The 19,034-nt window shown below is 36.1% G+C and overlaps 1 protein-coding gene across 4 annotated transcripts in view; it reads left to right on the top strand.

The window, feature by feature from the left end:
• The window catches only part of cbfa2t2 (CBFA2/RUNX1 partner transcriptional co-repressor 2), a 101,023-nt gene that overhangs the window by 69,145 nt on the left and 12,844 nt on the right, over positions 1 to 19,034 (top strand). For all 4 annotated transcript variants that reach the window (XR_015492890.1, XR_015492892.1, XR_015492891.1 and 1 more), the window contains 5 exon segments: positions 7,137 to 7,280; positions 9,957 to 10,198; positions 10,316 to 10,405; positions 17,348 to 17,526; positions 17,887 to 18,125. Coding sequence is in view for 1 of the 4 variants with exons in the window: in NM_001365483.3 (NP_001352412.2) it covers positions 7,137 to 7,280; positions 9,957 to 10,198; positions 10,316 to 10,405; positions 17,348 to 17,526; positions 17,887 to 18,125 (894 nt within the window). In the remaining 3 variants the exon portion in view is untranslated.

Below are 19,034 nucleotides of genomic sequence, written 5' to 3'. Positions count from 1 at the left end.
AATAATAATAATTAATAATAATAATAAATAATAACAACAATAATATCAATAATAATTATTAACAGCAATAACAATAATAAATATTAATAATCATAATAATAATTAATAATAACAATAATAATAATAATTAATAATAATAATAATAATAATAATAATAACAACAACAATAACTAAGAATAATTTCTATTGAAAGAAATAGTAATAAAAAATAATAAGATAAAATTATAATAATAATCCATCAAATAACTACATGCAAATTTATAATGGTTTGTGTAGCATCTTAAATGTTGCCCGTCTAATATGTTTATTTCCATAATAATTTCCATAATTATTCTCAATATTTAATCAAAAATTGGATTTGTCATTTCTATCAGCAACATTGGAAACTCAATATTTGCTGACTGATTAGCCTGGCTTATGAATTAATCTCTAATCCTTTATGAGAACATTGATTCGATCATCTGACCCTGTATAAACCGTGCTTTAATCGATACTGTCTGAGATTCTCTTGGCTGGTGAAAGTGTATCCGGCTAGTGTTAGTGAGCTGTAGTTCTCCACAGGTCTGATGATAATCTCTGCTAACAGACGGTGGATATGGGAGGGATTGTGTACATCCTATGGTGTGGCGCAAACCCAAATGGCTCGGCTTCCTGTTTCTCACAATCTTTTTACTTCCTGCCTCCTAGGAAGGAAACAGGTGTAGATGGAAGAAGAACAAAAAAGATGCCACATGATTTTTCAGTCAGGCATTAAGAGCCTGGGAGTGGGGCTCAGGTGTGCTCACGAAAGCACAAGATTTGTGTCTGTGTGTGTGAGTGTGTGTGCAAAAGTGTGTCACACCTGTGACTGCAGAGCTTTCTGTTCGTGGCTGAAGATGAGGATGCTGTTTGAGTCTCACAAATAAACCTACATGAGAATGCAGTCTATAAATGAAGTCTTGATCTGTAGAATTCAGTATAATTGGGCTGTACAATACTGGGAAAAATATGATTGCAATATTATACATTATTTGTTGCAATTAAAGCGACACAGTGGCTTAGCACTGTGGCCTCACAGCAAGGAGGTCACTGGTTTGAGTCCCGGCTGCAAGTTCTCCCTATCTTCGCGTGGGTTTCCTCTGGGTGCTCCGGTTTCCCCCACAGTCCAAACACATGCACTATAGAGGAATTGAACAGTGTGTGTGTGCGAAACAGTGTGTATGGGTGTTTCCTAGTGTTGGGTTGCAGCTGGAAGGGCATCCACTGCGTAAAAGATATGGTAAAAATATTTTTTAATTAAAATATGCTGTTTTTCCTATTAATTCCAAGCCATTGATGAAACCTATTCATTTATACATTTAGTAAACTAAGTATTGAACATGTCACCGTCACGTTGCCAATGTATTCCTAACAGTGCTGTTTACTTAAGATTTTGGCGACGTCTTTAATACCCAAAGTAATGCATACATACAGAGAAAATAAAACTAAACAGTTTCGAAATAAATTTATGTGTAATAAAGTGAAATGACAGAAGTATTGAACACATGAAGAAAGGGAGGTGTTGAAAGACATGGAAAGCCCAGACAGCAGCTTAAATCTCTTTCCATTGTTGGCATTTTCCCTAATTATCCCATCTGAGAAGAAAATGAGAATAATGGAGAGGCTTGGGGCAAATGCCTTAACTGAAAATATTGAACACATGAAGAAAAGAAGGTGTTGAAAAACATGGAAAGCCCAGACAGCAGCTGAAATCTCTTTCCATTGTTGGCATTTTCACTAAATATCCTATCTGAGAAGAAAGTGAGAATAATGGAGAGGCTTGGGGCAAATGCCTTAACTGAAAATATTGAACACATGAAGAAAAGAAGGTGTTGAAAAACATGGAAAGCCCAGACAGCAGCTGAAATCTCTTTCCATTGTTGGCATTTTCACTAAATATCCCATCTGAGAAGAAAGTGAGAATAATGGAGAGAGTTGGGGCAAATGCCTTAACTGAAAATATTGAACACATGAAGAAAAGGAGGTGTTGAAAGACATGGAAAGCCCAGACAGCAGCTGAAATATCTTTCCATTGTTGGCATTTTCACTGATTATCCCATCTGAGAAGAAAGTCAGAATACTGGAGAGGGTTGGGGCAAATGCCTTAATTAAAAATATTGAACACAGACATGCCCAGCTCTTTCCTCATTTTGGGGTTCAGTATTTCAGTCTCTTTCAGCCGTTACTTCTATAGATATAGCACCATCACCCATTATTTGCCTGTTTGGCGTGACGCTGGATAATTATGCATTACCCACTTACCTTTTAAACTTTGTGGCCTTTCTTACTCTGCTTGCTAGGCGTGTCATTTTATTATACTGGAAGAACCCTCAGCCACCCTTGCATATACGGTGACTGAAAGATGTTTTGCATTTTATAAAACTAGAGAAGATTAGATATTCCCTTTAAAGACCTAAAAGAACATTTGCCAAAATTTTGGATGCCCTTTCTTCCTATGTTAAAACTCTACAGCTGGCTCTAGACTGATCACCTCAGCTTTTGACCATAATAATACATCAGTTTCTAATCGTTCATTTCTCGAAATGTAACATTTGAGATTATTGTATAAATGTAGACATCTGCCTCGCATTATTTGTATAATTTGGTTTTATTTTATTGTTATCTTCCTTGTTTTATTAATTAATTAATTAATTAATTTACTTTCTTTTTTATCAATATGTTATTTGTATTAATATATATGTTTTCTATTATTATGTCTATAAGGGTTGTTTGATATGTTTGTAAAATAGAAAAATGTTAAACAAATCATAAACAAAAAAAAATATTGAACACATGAAGAAAAGGAGGTGTTGAAAGACATGGAAAGCCCAGACAGCAGCTGAAATCACTTAGTAGTTATTTATATTTACTTAAATACAGACACAAATAATCAGAGCAGCAGCATATAAAATGTGACAACATTCGTTCACTCATTTTCTTTTTGGCTTGGTTCCTTTACTAATCAGGGATCGCCACAGCGGAATGAACCACCAACTTATCCAGCACATCCAGCATACAAACACTACACTAATTTTAGCTTACCCAATTCACCTATAGCACATGGTGCCCTTGTGGGGGAAGCCGGAGCACCCGGAGGAAACCCACGCAAACACGGGGAGAACATGCAAACTCCACACAGAAATGCCCCAGCCGAGGCTCAAACCAGCGACCTTCTTGCTTTGAGGCGATTGTGCTACCCACTGCGCCACCGTGTCGCTCCAACGTGACAACATTTCAGAAGAATTTCTGGAAAGGTTTCTCTAAACTATGTCTGCTCCGACTTTGCAACTGAAATGATTGCACAAATGGATGGCTATAACAATCTTATTAAAAGCCGCCTTACTTTTCATTGTTAAGTGAAGAGGCCTATTTAAAAACGATACGGCGTAATCCCTCCTGAAGAAACACATTCACTGCATTAGTTTCCCATGAATAAACATTAAACAAAACACGCTTTTCACCGAGAGAAGCTCCGTCCGTCTATGAAAAGTCGTCTGGTAAGAAGCGTTTCATGACCTTTGACAACTCGATCTGTGTGGGTCTATTAGCCGCTTTTGTAAAAGCATTTTCAGCGGTCTGATATACTCGAAAATGAGGCCAATAGCTTCTCTCACGGCTCTTTTAGAACAATAGTGCCTCTGATCTACGACTTTTGGGCCTGGTGGTCCATTCACAGGCAGAAAGTATGCGTTTAGCCCTTGACGGCTTTTGTGGAGCCTAGTTAGCAAGCGTGAAATGGCCTGATTCTCCATTCTTAAGCAGGCTCAATGATCAGCCATTCTTTCCTCAGGACAAAACCTGCTTCATTTGCACTTCAGCTGTCGCGACTCCACGGTTCTTAAACAAGGGCAGAAAACATCTGGTGTGCAGCAAAAAAGAGACGGCGGGCTTTAGTTCGGGGCGTGAGGGGTTGAGGCTGAAGTCTGGATGCTTTTTGAGGTTTGGACTCAATTGGATTGTCAAGCTTCAAACATCACCTGCATATCTGATGCATATCAATGCAACACACACACACACACACACACACACACACACACACACACACACACACACACACACACACACACACACACACACACACACACACACACACACACACAATAGCTATGCTCTGTCAGTTTATGTGGAATATTCAATTCAATTCACCTTTATTTCTATAGCGCTTTTACAATGTAAATTGTCTCAAAGCAGCTTCACATAGAAGATTACAGTGAATTGAAACAGTGTAGTTCAGTTCTCAGTGTGTACAGTTTTTCTCGATTGCTTGGATGCAGTTGTCAACTGAAACTCCACATTTTCAGAACAGTTAACACACAGGCCTAAACAGCGGCACTCATGGTCAAAATGACACATTTTGCTTGCAAAAGGCTCATATCGTGTCAAAACATTTAACATATGCAACAAAAGCTAGTTTTACCTTCAAACTACACAACTTGCAAACAAGTATATGAGCTCTTTCAGCTAATCATTACACAATGGACAACAAAATATGCACCAATGCACCACCATTGCTTGCCATTGTAGCTTATAGCCAATGTCATTTGTTGTCTCTATTTGGGCTGTCAAATTCGCCTTTTTGTAAAGAATTGGATCAAGAATAAGATGTGCTTTGATTGAATATATATTGAATTCATGACATTTTTCAAACTGTGGCTGAAAACTGAAATACTGTATATAAAAAAAACAGATAAAAGTAATAAAATACTGTAAATATTAGAGAAAACACATGTAAACTAATATACAGTCAAATCTATTGGGAGTATAGGACATAGCCATATTGACCTCCTCCATCAATGCTGGCACAGAACAACACAGACCTTCCATCGTTTATATAAGGTTTGCAGAATGATGGCTAATTGAAGATTTGTGTGAAGGAGTGTCAAACCGGTGCTTCAGTGATTTCATACTGATGTTGGTAGTTTTTAATAGTTAGGAATAGATGGATTCTGTTTGGTTACCAAAACTAAAACAATGGAGTTTGGACTGCTTGAATGACATCTGTGTTAACTGTTTGGAAAAATGGTGGGGAAAATGTGTCAACCCAATGAGAAAGGCTTTACACATTTGCAAGACCGGTCCTCTGCTCTGCTAGGATAGTGATAATGAAAATGAAGAGGAACCTAGTTTCTTTAACCAGGTCAAAGCAAACAAGAAAAACTGTAAGTTCAGTTCAGTTTAGTTCAGTTCAGTGTAGGGCTGCTCGATTTTGGGAAAAATCATAATCACGATTATTTTGGTCATAATTGTAATCACAATTATTCAAAACGATTATTAGTTGTAGTCAACATTATTAGCTCTCCTGAGAATAATTTTTTTAAAGGAATATTTCCCAAATTATGTTTAACAGAACAAGGAATTTTAACAGTATTTCCTCCAATATTTTTTTTTTCTTCTGGAGAAAGGGTTATTTGTTTTGTTTTGGCTAGAATAAAAGCAGATTTAAATATTTTGAAACCTCTTTTAAGGTCAATATTATTAGCCCCCTTAGGCAATATATATTTTTGATTGTCTGCAGATGAAACTACTGTTATACAATGAACTGCCTAATTACAGTTCAGTTTCCTTTATTTATGTCATTCAAATCATCACAATAGAATTGTAATGCAGAAGTCGTAGTCGCTTCAATCACACTTTGAATTTGAATGCTTGTATTAAAAAAATATCTAGTCTAATATTATGTGCTGTCATCATAGCAAAGATAAAATAAATCAGTAATTAGAAATGAGTTATTAAAACTATTATGTTTAGATATGTGTTGAAAAAAAATCTTCTTTCCATTAAACAGAAATTGGGGGAAAAAGGTTGCTAATATTCAGGAGGACTAATAATTCTGACTTCGACTGTATATATACAGTTATTTTCCACCCTGCAAAGGAAAGAGAAATAAATACAATAGAAAAAAAATACGAAACAAACTGTGCTTTAAGCATCTTCACTGTAAGAAAAACACTATAGCTACAAAAGTCTTCAGTCAAGACCACTGAGGGATTTTCTCGTTGTTTTATTAATAATGATTTAAAAAGGCGGCAGTAAGAATTGCGCGCTGTTACTTTAATGGTTTCACTTTCACGTGTCTTTTGGTCCTTATTACAAAATGAGGGTTAATATGAATAATCACTAAACACCGCGTTTAACACCTATTTAACCCTTAAAGCGCTCACGTTAAGATGACTTTAGATGTGTGCGCTCCTCTGCTCGTCACAGTGTGCGAATGAGACCAAGCGCAGACCGCATGCTTCTGACTGTCTACGCGCCACACACACATAAGGATGCGGTCTTTCACGCTTTTAAGAGCAACAAGTGAGGACAACTGGAAAGGGGGCGGTAAATAATGGAATAATCGTTTATCTCGATTAATGACTTTTTAATAATCGTTAGAAGCCGAAATCGAAATCGGATTTTCGATTTATTGCACAGCCCTAGTTCAGTGTGGGTTAATAATCGCTACTGAGAGTCCAAACACTGAGGAGCAAGTTATTGTATAACGACCTTCTTGCTGTGAGGAGACAGCGACTGCGCCACTGCCTCGCCGAAAATTGTGTTTGAAAAATTAAAAACTGCTTTTATTCTAGCCGAAATAAAACAACTGAGCCGTAAACAAACATCATTTGGGAAATATTTGAAAAAAAAGAAAAATTTCACCTTCAACTTTAAATCTACACACAAAAATGACTTTTTTTGCTGCTTGTTCAAACTACTTATTTAAAATGAGTTGAAACAACACAATCCTTAAGTTTTTTCGGGTCGACAACTTGATTGTTTTATGTTCAATTGACCTAAATTTGTAAAAGCGATACATTTAACTTGAACAGTTTGTGTTGGGTCAACATCTTGAAATTCTGTGTGGTGTAATTTACACCTTAGGATTGAAACATGCCATTAATTTGTGTGCACGAAAGTGGGACAGTTTGCAGATGATGAACTTTTGGTGAGCTCTCCTCCCTCAGTGTCTTAATGTCAGACAGAATGAGATCAGAGATGTTCTGCTGCCACCGATCTGCCACGTTGATTGGGTTTTAATGGAAATCTCCACATGCACAAACAGAACCGTTGGTGATTAGAGGGAAATCAGTGATGTGTCAGTCTGAGCTCATTCTGTGTCTGGCTCTGATTTGCAGACAGTGCAGAGAAGAAGGTTCCTGCCATGCCCGGTTCCCCAGTGGATGCAAAGACTCATTCCAGACCGACCGTCTCCGTCATGCCACCGCTGCCCTCCGTCAACCCCAGCGGACCTCGTCCCGCAGCCTTCTCCACTACTGCATGTGAGACTCACACACACACTTGTATAGCTATCTTTATGGGGACTTCTCTTAGCTGTAATGTTTCTACTGTACAGACTGTGTATTCTTTACCTCCAAAACCCAATCCTCACAAGACACAATCTGCAGTTTTACAAAACTCTGTGTGATTTCTGAGCTGATTTCCTCATGTGGACAAAAAAATGTCCCCGTAAGGTAGAAAAAAAATACTGGTATTGCTATACTTGTGGGGACATCTGATCCCTACGACTTAAAGAATACAAAGTACAAACACACACACACACACACACACACACGCACACACACACACGTTTGTTTTTGTGAAAAGTGGGGACATTACATAGGTTTCCATTCCTTTTATACTGTCCAAACCGTATATTATATTGCCCCCACCCGACCCCACCCCTAAACCCAACCATCACAGGAGACTGTGTGCAGCTTTACTCTCTGATTAAACTCATTCTGTAGGATTTATAAGCATTTTGAGAAATGAAGACGTCACCAATGTCCTCATATTTCACCTTCTTTTTGTAATACCTGTGTCATACCCATGTCACTATACAGATTTGTGTCCTGATATGTCACAAAAACATGTACAAACACACACACACACACACATGCATGTTATCTTCACCCCAAATGCTGCAATTTTTAACAAAACATAGCTTTGGAACAAGATTGAACTATTTTGCATCTAAAACATGCCTGTCATCTTGAGAATACAATGCTTTTAATGCGCATAGCGCATTGTGTATGGGATTGCATGGCTGAGACTGCAATATGCAAGTCTGCAGCCAGATTCCTTTGGTTATCTTCACGATACGTGACAAAATTCTGCAGTTCTTCACATAAACTTGAATCCTTCAGTTCTGTATTTAGATAAACTATAAAAATGTTGCAATTCCTATTAAAATAGTGCATGTTAAACTGTATGTACTACTGTATATACTATGTGAAACAATATTGATTTGCATCTTACATGTAATATAAAGTAGCTGACACTGTTATGTGTCACATAGATGGATGAAACATACCATAATACTTTCACCATTGTCGTAGTAGTCAATAGTCCTCAATATGTCCAATAGACCTGGTTGCTTTTTAAATTTTTTTTTTATTTCCAGTTTGATGAAGTTTGATTCTGAATATAATCATGAAAGTGATTATATCCATATTTAATGAGGCCATGCGATAACACTGTGCTGGCATTTTCAGTGTGGCACAATGCGTTTTGTTTGCATGCTATTAACAATTTAAAATATGAAGTACAGTCACTGGCCACTTTATTAGGTACACCTGTCCAACTGCTAGGTAACGCAACTTTCTAATCAGCCAATCACATGGCAGCAACTTGATGCATGCAGACATGATCAAGACGATCTGCTGCAGTTCAAACTGAGCATCAGAATGGGGAAGAAAGGGAATTTAAGTGACTTTGAACGTGGCATGGTAGTTTGTGCCAGATGGGCTTTTCTGAGTATTTCAGAAACTGCATCTATAGGGTTTACAGAGAATGGCCTAAAAAAAGAGGAAATGTCCAGTGAGCGGCAGATCTGTGGGCGCAAATGTCTTGTTTATGCCAGAAATCAGAGGAGAATGGCCAGACTGGTTCCAGCTGATAGAAGGCAACAGTAACTCAAATAAGCACTCGTTACAACCGAGGTCTGCAGAAGAGCATCTCTGAACACACAACACGTCCAACCTTGAGGCGGATGGGCTACAGCAGTAGAAGACCACACCGGGTGCCGCTCCTGTCAGCTAAGAACAGGAAACTGAGGCTACAATTCACACAGGCTCACCAAAACTGGACAATAGAAGATTGGAGAAACGTTGCCTGCTCTGATGAGTCTCCATTTCTGCTGACACATTCGGAGGGTCGGGTCAGAATTTGGCATCAACAACATGAAAACATGGATCCATCCTGCCTTGTTTCAACGGTTCAGGCTGGTGGTGGTGGTGTAATGGTGTGGGGGAGATTTTTTTGGCACACTTTGTGTCTATTAGTACCAATTCAGCATCAACGCCACAGCCTACCTGAGTATTGCTGCTGACTATGTCCATCCCATATGAGCACAGTGTCTCCATCTTCTGACGGCTACTTCCAGCAGAATAACGTGCCATGTCATAAAGCGTGAATCATCTCAGACTGGTTTCTTGAACATGACAATGAGTTCACTGTACTCAAATGGTCTCCACAGTCACCAGAGCTCAATCCAATAGAGCAGCTTTGGGATGTGGTGGAACAGGAGATTGGCATCATGGATGTGCAGCCGACAAATCTGCAGCAACTGTGTGATGCTATCATGTCAATATGGAGCAAAATCTCTGAGGAATATTTCCAGCATCTTGTTGAATCTCTGCCATGAAGGATTAAAGCAGATCTGAAGGCAAAAGGGGGTCCAACCTGGTACTAGTAAGGTGTACCAACTAAAGTGGCCGGCGAGTTTATATGCATCAAAATCTGTACTGCATTTATCCTTTATTTACAGTTCGTAATAACATGCAACTTTCGTAAAGCTGCTTTGAAACAATAGTTATTGTGAAAAGCACTCTACAAATAAGCTTCAGTTCAAATCAAAACTGAATTTCAATGCATTTTGTTTGCATACTATTACAAATAAATGACAAATATTGTGTAATTTCTCAGTGTCTGACCTCACTCTCTCTTTGTTTCTGCAGTAACCAATGGGATCAATCATTCCCCGCCGATGCTCAACGCCATTCCCTCTCCTCCTCAGCGCTATAGCAACGGCCCTTCCTCATCATCCTCCTCTTCCCTGGCCAATCAGCAGCTTCCGGCCACATGCGGCGCTCGACAGCTCAGCAAACTCAAGCGCTTCCTTACCACACTGCAGCAGTTCGGCAATGACATCTCGCCTGAGATCGGAGAGAGCGTCCGCAACCTGGTGCTGGCGCTGGTGGTGGGTTTCTCACCTGTGTGTGTGTGTGTGTGTGTGTGTGTGTGTGTGTGTGTTTCCTGGAGTCTGCTTATATGTGAACAAGTAATTTAACCAATGATTCCTGTCTGTCTCCTGCAGAACTCCACCGTCACCATTGAAGAGTTTCACTCCAGACTGCAGGAAGCCACAAACTTCCCACTGAGGCCCTTCGTCATACCGTTTCTGAAGGTAAATGACTAGAAAACTAAAACTAAACCAAAACATTGATTAAGTAATACCGAATTTGGTAATACTGGTATCCATGAAAGTGTTTTATTAGATTTTTTTTTATATTTAACCCTCAAAGACTCAAACACAGACAAAGATCTCCTTTTTTGACCTTGTTTTTAATTATTGAAAATGTTATATTGTAACAGCCCTGCAGGCACATGACGTCATATTGATGTTGTACCCCAACATCGTGGGGGCGTTGGATTTTATTTGCAAATAAACCGAAATAAATAAATAAATAAATAAATGTTGTCAATGGCCAACAACCAACCTAAAAATCAACCTAAAATCAACCGAATATCATTGTCTAATCATGTTACACCTTGACGTTGTGTGGACGTTGTATTTTGGTGACTATCTAACACAACCTAAAATCAACCAAATATCAGCAATTTGACTTCAATATTGAACGTCCAAATAACGTTGTGCTTGCTGGTTAGACATTGAATTTTGGTCACCTGTCATCACGACCTAAATCTAACCTAATGTTAACGTCTTATGATGTTGTGTGCCTGCTGGAAGTTGATCCATGAGCAGGGCCAGACGGAATCTGCGGACGTGTTTTGCTATTTCTGCAGAGAATTTTGGTAAAAATCTTCGGATTTCTGCAGAATTATTTTGGGAGTATCATAACTAAAACCTTAATATATGAAATAAAAATTTATAAATTACTGAATAAAAACTGAATAAATTTATATTTACACATTTACTCAAGTAAATAAACAGAATTAATGATGGGCTAAAATCTGCAGAATTCTGCGCGCACAGATTCCGTGTGGGGCTAGCCATGAGATAGCAGTAATCTACCTTTATATATTAACTTGCCTAATAAATTAATAAATAAAATATTAATAAATAAAATAAAAGGAGTTATTAGAAATAACTCACTAAAAGTATTATATTTAAAATTGTGTTGAAAAAAATTCTCTCCATTAAAACGTTTGGGAAATATTTTTACAAGAATTAAAATGTTATAGGAGGGGTATTAAATCTGACGTCAATTGTATGTTCAAATATGTTAGCTATAGTTTTAAATATATGTTTATATTCAATGACTCATTTGTGAACCAAGATTCACTGATTCATAAATTGGTTGGACTGATTCAATTCTAAATCAAAGAAAAAGAATCACATCAAAAGAACAACTCATTTGTGAACCAGTTATCTCTGATTCATGAATTGGTTGGACTGATTCAATTCCAAATCAGTTAAAAAGAATCACATCAAAAGTATGACTCATTTGTGAATGAGGCATCACTGATTTATTAATTAGTTAGACTGATTCAATTCCAAATCAGTTAAAAAGAATCACATCAAAAGAACAACTCATTTGTGAACCAGGCTTCGCTGATTCATGAATTGGTTGGACTGATTCAATTTCAAATCAGTTAAAACGAATCACATCAATAAAACGACTCTGTTGTGAACCAGGCTTCACTGATTCATGAATTAATTTGACTGATTCAATTCCAAATTAAATAAAAGAATCACATCAATAAAACGAATCTGTTGTGAACCTGGCTTCACTGATTCATGAAGTGGTTTGACTGATTCAATTCCAAATCAGTTAAAAAGAATCACATCAAAAGTATGACTTATTTGTGAATGAGGCATCAATGATTTATTAATTAGTTAGACTGATTCAATTCCAAATCAAATGAAAAGAATCACATCAAAAGAATAACTCATTTGTAAACCAGGCATCACTGATTCATGAATTGGTTGGACTGATTCAATTCCAAATCAAATAAAAAGAATCACATCAAAAGAACAACTCATGTGTGAACTAGACATCACTGATTCATGAATTGGTTGGACTGATTCAATTCCAAATCAAATAAAAAGAATCACATCAAAAGAACAACTCATTTGTGAATGAGGCATCATTGATTTATTAATTAGTTAGACTGATTCAATTCCAAATCAAATGAAAAGAATCACATCAAAAGAATAACTCATTTGTAAACCACGCCTCGCTGATTTATGAATTGGTTGGACTGATTCAATTCCAAATCAAATAAAAAGAATCACATCAAAAGAACAACTCATTTGTGAATGAGGCATCACTGATTTATTAATTAGTTAGACTGATTCAATTCCAAATCAAATGAAAAGAATCACATCAAAAGAATAACTCATTTGTAAACCACGCCTCGCTGATTTATGAATTGGTTGGACTGATTCAATTCCAAATCAAATAAAAAGAATCACATCAAAAGAACAACTCAGTTGTGAATGAGGCATCACTGTTAAAGTTGTACTGCTGATAATCATAACGAGTAAATGATTAAACATGATACCCAAAGAAAATAGTCTCGGATGCTTTGTAATGTTTTCCAAACCCACGCAATGAGGATGACAATTTCCGTAGTTTTTATTACTAGTACAACAAACATTTCTGTACATGATTAACCTCCTCCTGCTCTCACATATGCCGCCTGTCATTCACATTCTCGTATTATTCTCAGGCAAATATGTCAGACAACTGTGTTAACCATATGCTGAGCAGGCCCGTAAAAACCTGCAACGGTTTATATTCGTGTTTCACACTTCCGACCGCCTGGAATTCTCGGAAGTCTCAGTTTGCTCCATAAATCACCAAAGGAAATCCTAGATACTGTCCACGTTCATGTTCAAGCTTCCCTCTCACATTTTAATACCAGTATAATTCAGTTTCATCCTAGATATATTTCTAAGCATTCAAAATACCAATAATGATATGAATATGTCAGTAGTGTATATGTATATAGGTTTTTGTCCCACATAAACAGCAATACACACTGCAAATAAAAATAAAAGGTTAAATGTTCTTTGTGTTGTTCAGAAAGTGAGTAAAATCACTGGTTTGTTTGGTAGCCAATCTAAAAAAAAATTGCATAAAATGTTTTAGGAGGCTAATAATATTGACCTTTAAATACTTTTCATTTTTTTATATACAGAACAACCCTTTCCCTAACTATTTAAGCCCTTACAGATGAGGGACTAAAAAAGTAAATCTGAAAAATAAAATAAAAAACATGACACAAAATAAATAAATAAATAATGCAATGTAATGTAATTTAATGTAAAATAAATAAATAATGTAATATAAAATAAATAAATAAATAAAGTAATGTAAATAAAAACAAAATAAAGTAACGTAATGTAATGTCAAATAAATAAATAAAAATAAATAAATAAAGTCATGTAAAATAAATAAATAAATAAATAAAAATGTAAAATAAATAAATAATGTAAATAAAAAATAAATTAATTAATTAATGTAAAATAATTAAATAAATAAAAATTTAATGTGATTTAAAATAATTAAATAAATAAATAAATGTAATGTAAAATAAATAAATAAATAAATATTGCAATATAATTTAATGTGAAAAAATAAGTAAAGAAAAATAAATGAATAAGTAAATAATATAATATAAAATAAATAAAGTAAATAAATAATGTAATATAATGTCAAATAAATGATGTAATGTAAAATAAATAAATAAATAAATAATGCAATATAATGTAATACAAATAAATAATGTAATGTAATGTAAATAAATTAACTAATAAATAATGTAATGTAATGTAATGTAAAAATAAATCAATCAATTATTAAATAATGTAATGTAATGTAACTAATTAATTAATTAATGATGTAATGTAATGTAATGTAATATAAATAAATAAATAACTAATGTAATGTAATATAAATAAATGATGTAATGTAGTGTAATGTAAAATAAATAAGTAAATACATCATAAAATTCTTTTTAGAGGACACATTTGTACATCAAATTGCATTGTGTTGCATTGTAGTTACCTCAAATTACATTGGTGATAGGTTAATTAACTTCTAAATGTAAATATCTTGTAATACTTTCCACCTCTTTGGAAAGTTATTCATTTGTAGCCATGCACTGATTTTTTCCATTAACCGTTTAAGTCTCTTAAGTCCACCAAGGACCTTCTTCCATCCAATATACTGTTATCATGTTTTTGCAACCAGTAATCATATCCTTAGTACAAATAGTTTCTTTATTAAACATTACATTACATGCTCACAATAAGCACACAACTCGATGGGTATTTCTATACATCTAATATCTTTTTTAACATTTTCGCCAAGTCTTAGTTCCAAAAAAAGTCCCAAAGGAGTTGGTATGATCTCCTATTTTACCTCATTTTCTCCAACACAAAGCAACAGATGATCCTATTACATATGTAGAAATTAAGTTAAAAAGGAGTATTAAAGTACCTAATTTTTACTTTCCAATCAAATTCTTTCCATAGTAAAAGCTGCTTTCAATAGAAAAAAAATCACAGGAGGGCTAGTATTTTTTTGATCCCACTGTAAGTGTAAACTTTGGTAATTCCAATGATTAAAATAAATTTTTAATGACCATTATTTGCAATATTTTGGTATATATGATATACATATGACATATTTTATATTTGTGAAATCCAAACATGATCTTGTATCTGTCACATATGTAATCTCCATCAGATTTCTGTGTTTTCCCCTTGTGTTTGCCAGATGGTTTATTCTTCACGTTCACATTAGAGATCAAACTCACATATAAGAAGTGAACAGCTGAGTCTGTCTTGTTTCTCCTCCTGAAGTGTTTTCATACGGAGGATTTATGGTCTATTTTGTTGGGATGTTGGTGAGAACGGCGGTCTGGAGCTGTAATATTGAGCAGAACACGCGGAGACGCTGAACAGACGCCTGGAGCGAGTCTGCTTTGAGTTTGCATGCGCGCCGAGGCTCCTCTGAGTCTGTCGAGGAACCCAGTTTTCTGACCTCTATCTACACTCTTATCTGGAAAAATGCTGAAAATGTGGTGCGCAGATTTATTTAGAGAGCTTAGGAACATCCTTATGTGTGGGTTTGATTAGTGACAGTGCAGTTTAGCTGATTGTAGGATTTAATGATACTCTATATATATATATATATACACACACATATATATATATATATATATATATATATATATATATATATATATATATATATATATACATACACATATATACATATATATACATATATATATATATATATATATATATATATATATATATATATATATATATATATATATATATATATATATATATATATATATATATATATATATATATATATATATATATACATATATATACATATATATACATACAGCTGAAAGCAGAAATTTACATACACTGTATAGAAAGGCACATAACCATTTAAAAATAAGTCAGATGTTAATGTGACTAAACTTGTTCTCTTTTAGGTGAGTTAGGATTATTAATGTGTTTCTGCTCTGCTTAATAGCAGAATAATGAGAGATATTTGTTGAGAAATTGTTATAACTCTTCTTGAAAGTCAAGTTTACACACAATAAGATTATTCTGCTTCTGGAAAAGCTCAGATGATGATGTCAAGCTTTTGGAAGTTTCTGATTGGCTAATTGACAACATTTGAGTTAATGTGAGGCACAACTGTAGAATAGTGTTGAAGGAAAAGCTCAAACACACTGCTTCCTTGTGTGACAACATGAGAAAATCAACAAGCCAGAATCAACAACAAAGCCAGATTAGCATTAGCTGAATTACACTGGGGAAAGACTCATGTTTGGAGACATGTCCTGTGCTCTGATGGAGCTAAGATTGAACTGTTTGGCCATAATGAGCAGTGTTACATTTGGAGGACAAAGGGGAAAGATTACAAGCCTAGCAACACCATCCCAACTGTGAAGTATGGGGGCGGCAGCATCATGTTGTGGGGCTGTTTTGCTGCAGGAGGGACTGGTCCACTTCACAGCATAGATGGCATCATGAAGACAGAACATGATGGAGAAATACTGGAGCAACATCTCAAGACATCAGCCAGGACATTACAACTTGGCCACAAATGGGTCTTCCAAACAGACCATGACCCTAAACATACTGCCAAATGAGTTCAAATGTGCTTTAAGGACAACAGAGTAAATGTTCTGGAGTGGCCATCACAAAGCCCTGATATCAATCCTATAGAAAATGTGTGGGCAGAGTTGAAAAAGCTTGTGCAAGCAAGACAGCCTACAAATATGACTCAGTTAATCCAATTCTGTCAGGAGGAATGGGCCAAAATTCCTGCAAACTATTGTGAGAAGCTTGTGGAAGGAGACCCAAAACATCTGACCAAAGTTATACAGTTTAAAAGCAAAGCTAAAAAAAAAAATACCAAGGAAATGTGTGTAAACTTTTGACTGTCTAGAAATTAATTTAAAAAAAATCTCAAAAAAACAAATTCTCTCATTATTCTGGCATTTAGCAAGTGTAAATCATTTAAACGTTTGGTAAGATTCACCATCAGGCATTTAAAATATGGTTATTTTCTTTTTTTAGAGTGTATGTAAACTTTTGGTTTCAACTGTATATTCGTAAATTAGCAGTTTTCTGTATTTTGTGATTCATGTTTTTATATTATTTAGTTTATTTATGCTTTTAAATTGCAATGCAAGATCTTTTTTTCCAACAACGGTTAATCTTGAAAAGTTGTAAAAAGTGACTTTTATGAACATGTGTAATAGTTTGCAGTGCTGTATTCTCTAGATAGGTGTTGTATATTACACTACAGAGATCTTGTAATAAACTGCAGCACATTTTCTGCTATTTTACAGACTTATTTCGTTAGATATTATTTCTTCTACATGTTATTATTTCAAACTACTGAAATAAATGTTAATAAAACTCCCTTTGTTAAACTGTAGAGTTAAATTTTCAACATCAAAAGTGGACAGAGCAGAGACCAACATCCCATAATGCAATTCACAATCATAAATGAAAGAAAAAACAACAAAGAGAAACTGTTGTGGATTCATTAATTATGATTAGAAAGTTATTAATTATGTTAACAGATTACTCTGTCTGTGTTTCTCCATACAGGCTAACTTGCCTTTACTGCAGCGGGAGCTTCTGCACTGCGCTCGGGCCGCCAAACAGACTCCAGCGCAGTATCTGTCCCAACATGAGCATCTTCTGCTCAGCACCACCGTCCCGTCACCAGCAGACTCCAGCGAACTCCTGCTCGAGCCCAGCGACAGCAAACGGCACAGTCCCAACAGGTACACACACACCCAAGCTTAGATATATAAGGCAAATTCAAAAACTAGACTTATGTTCTATGCTAATGAGATGGTCACTAGTGGGCGTGGCTTTCCCCCATTGAGGACACGTACAAAGGGAGAATGTCAATCAAAGTGCTTCTGCACACTGTTTTTATTAAGTCTGATTATAAAATAATTTGACTAATTCCTGTTTGCCATTAGAGACTATTTTTATTCACACACTGCTGTCACACAACTGTGTTTAAACCTCTTATTTGCAAAATAGCCCCCCTTTAAAGTCATTTTATCAAGTAACCTGCTGTTTTCATGCAGTGTTTTAAAGCTTGTTTACTTATTCGTTGTGTATCATTCCTCCAGGAGTAAAGAGAATGGTTTTCACGATCGACCTCCCGCCTCTCTGGAGCCTCCAGCCAAACGAATCTGCACCATAAGCCCCGCCCCCAGGCATAGTCCCGCCCATCCGTTGCAGCTCCCCGCCCAGATACACCCGACTCCGCCCCCACTGCAGCACTATGCCCTGGAGGACATCAGCAGTGCTCAGCTGTACAGAGAACCACAGCGCATCCTGGAGCTGAAGGAGCGCCCGCGACTCACTGGTACACACACACATACATACATACACTCACACACACACATGCACTTACACATATAGGTATACATCTACATACACACACGCACACACACATCAACACACAAGCACACATGTGCACATGCACATACATACACTACTAAGGAGAAGTACTCACACATATACACATACACACACACATACCCATACACACATATATACATATACGTATACACACACACACACATGCACACACATAAACACACAAGCAGACATAAGCACATACTCATACATACACTACTAAGGAGAAGTACTCACACACACGCACATATACACACACATACACACACACACACACACGCACATACATGCACTACTAAGTACTCACACTCACGCACACATACATATACATACACATATACATACACACACACACACACACACGCACATACATGCACTACTAAGTACTCACACACACGCACAAACACATATACATACACATATACATACACACACACACACACACACACACACTCATATACACACACGCACACACTCATATACACACACGCACACACACACGCACACACAAGAACACATGTGCACATCCACATACATACACTACTAAGGAGAAGTACTCACACACACGCACACACACCTATACATACACATACACACTCATAAACACACAAGCACACATACGCACACACGCTTGAACACACACACATAAACACACAAGCGCACATACATACACTACCAAGAAGTACTCACACGCACATATACATACATACACACACATACACATACACATACACATACACATACACACATGCATACACACACACACATGCCCATACATGTATACACATACACACACATGCACACACATAAACACACAAGCAGACATAAGCACATACTCATACATACACTACTAAGG

Source organism: Danio rerio, chromosome 6 (genome assembly GCF_052040795.2).
Source record: "Danio rerio strain M-AB ecotype USA chromosome 6, GRCz13ab, whole genome shotgun sequence".
NCBI lineage: Eukaryota > Metazoa > Chordata > Actinopteri > Cypriniformes > Danionidae > Danio > Danio rerio.
Note: the sequence above shows the minus strand (reverse complement) of the source record. Positions and strands in the feature narration are given on the sequence as shown.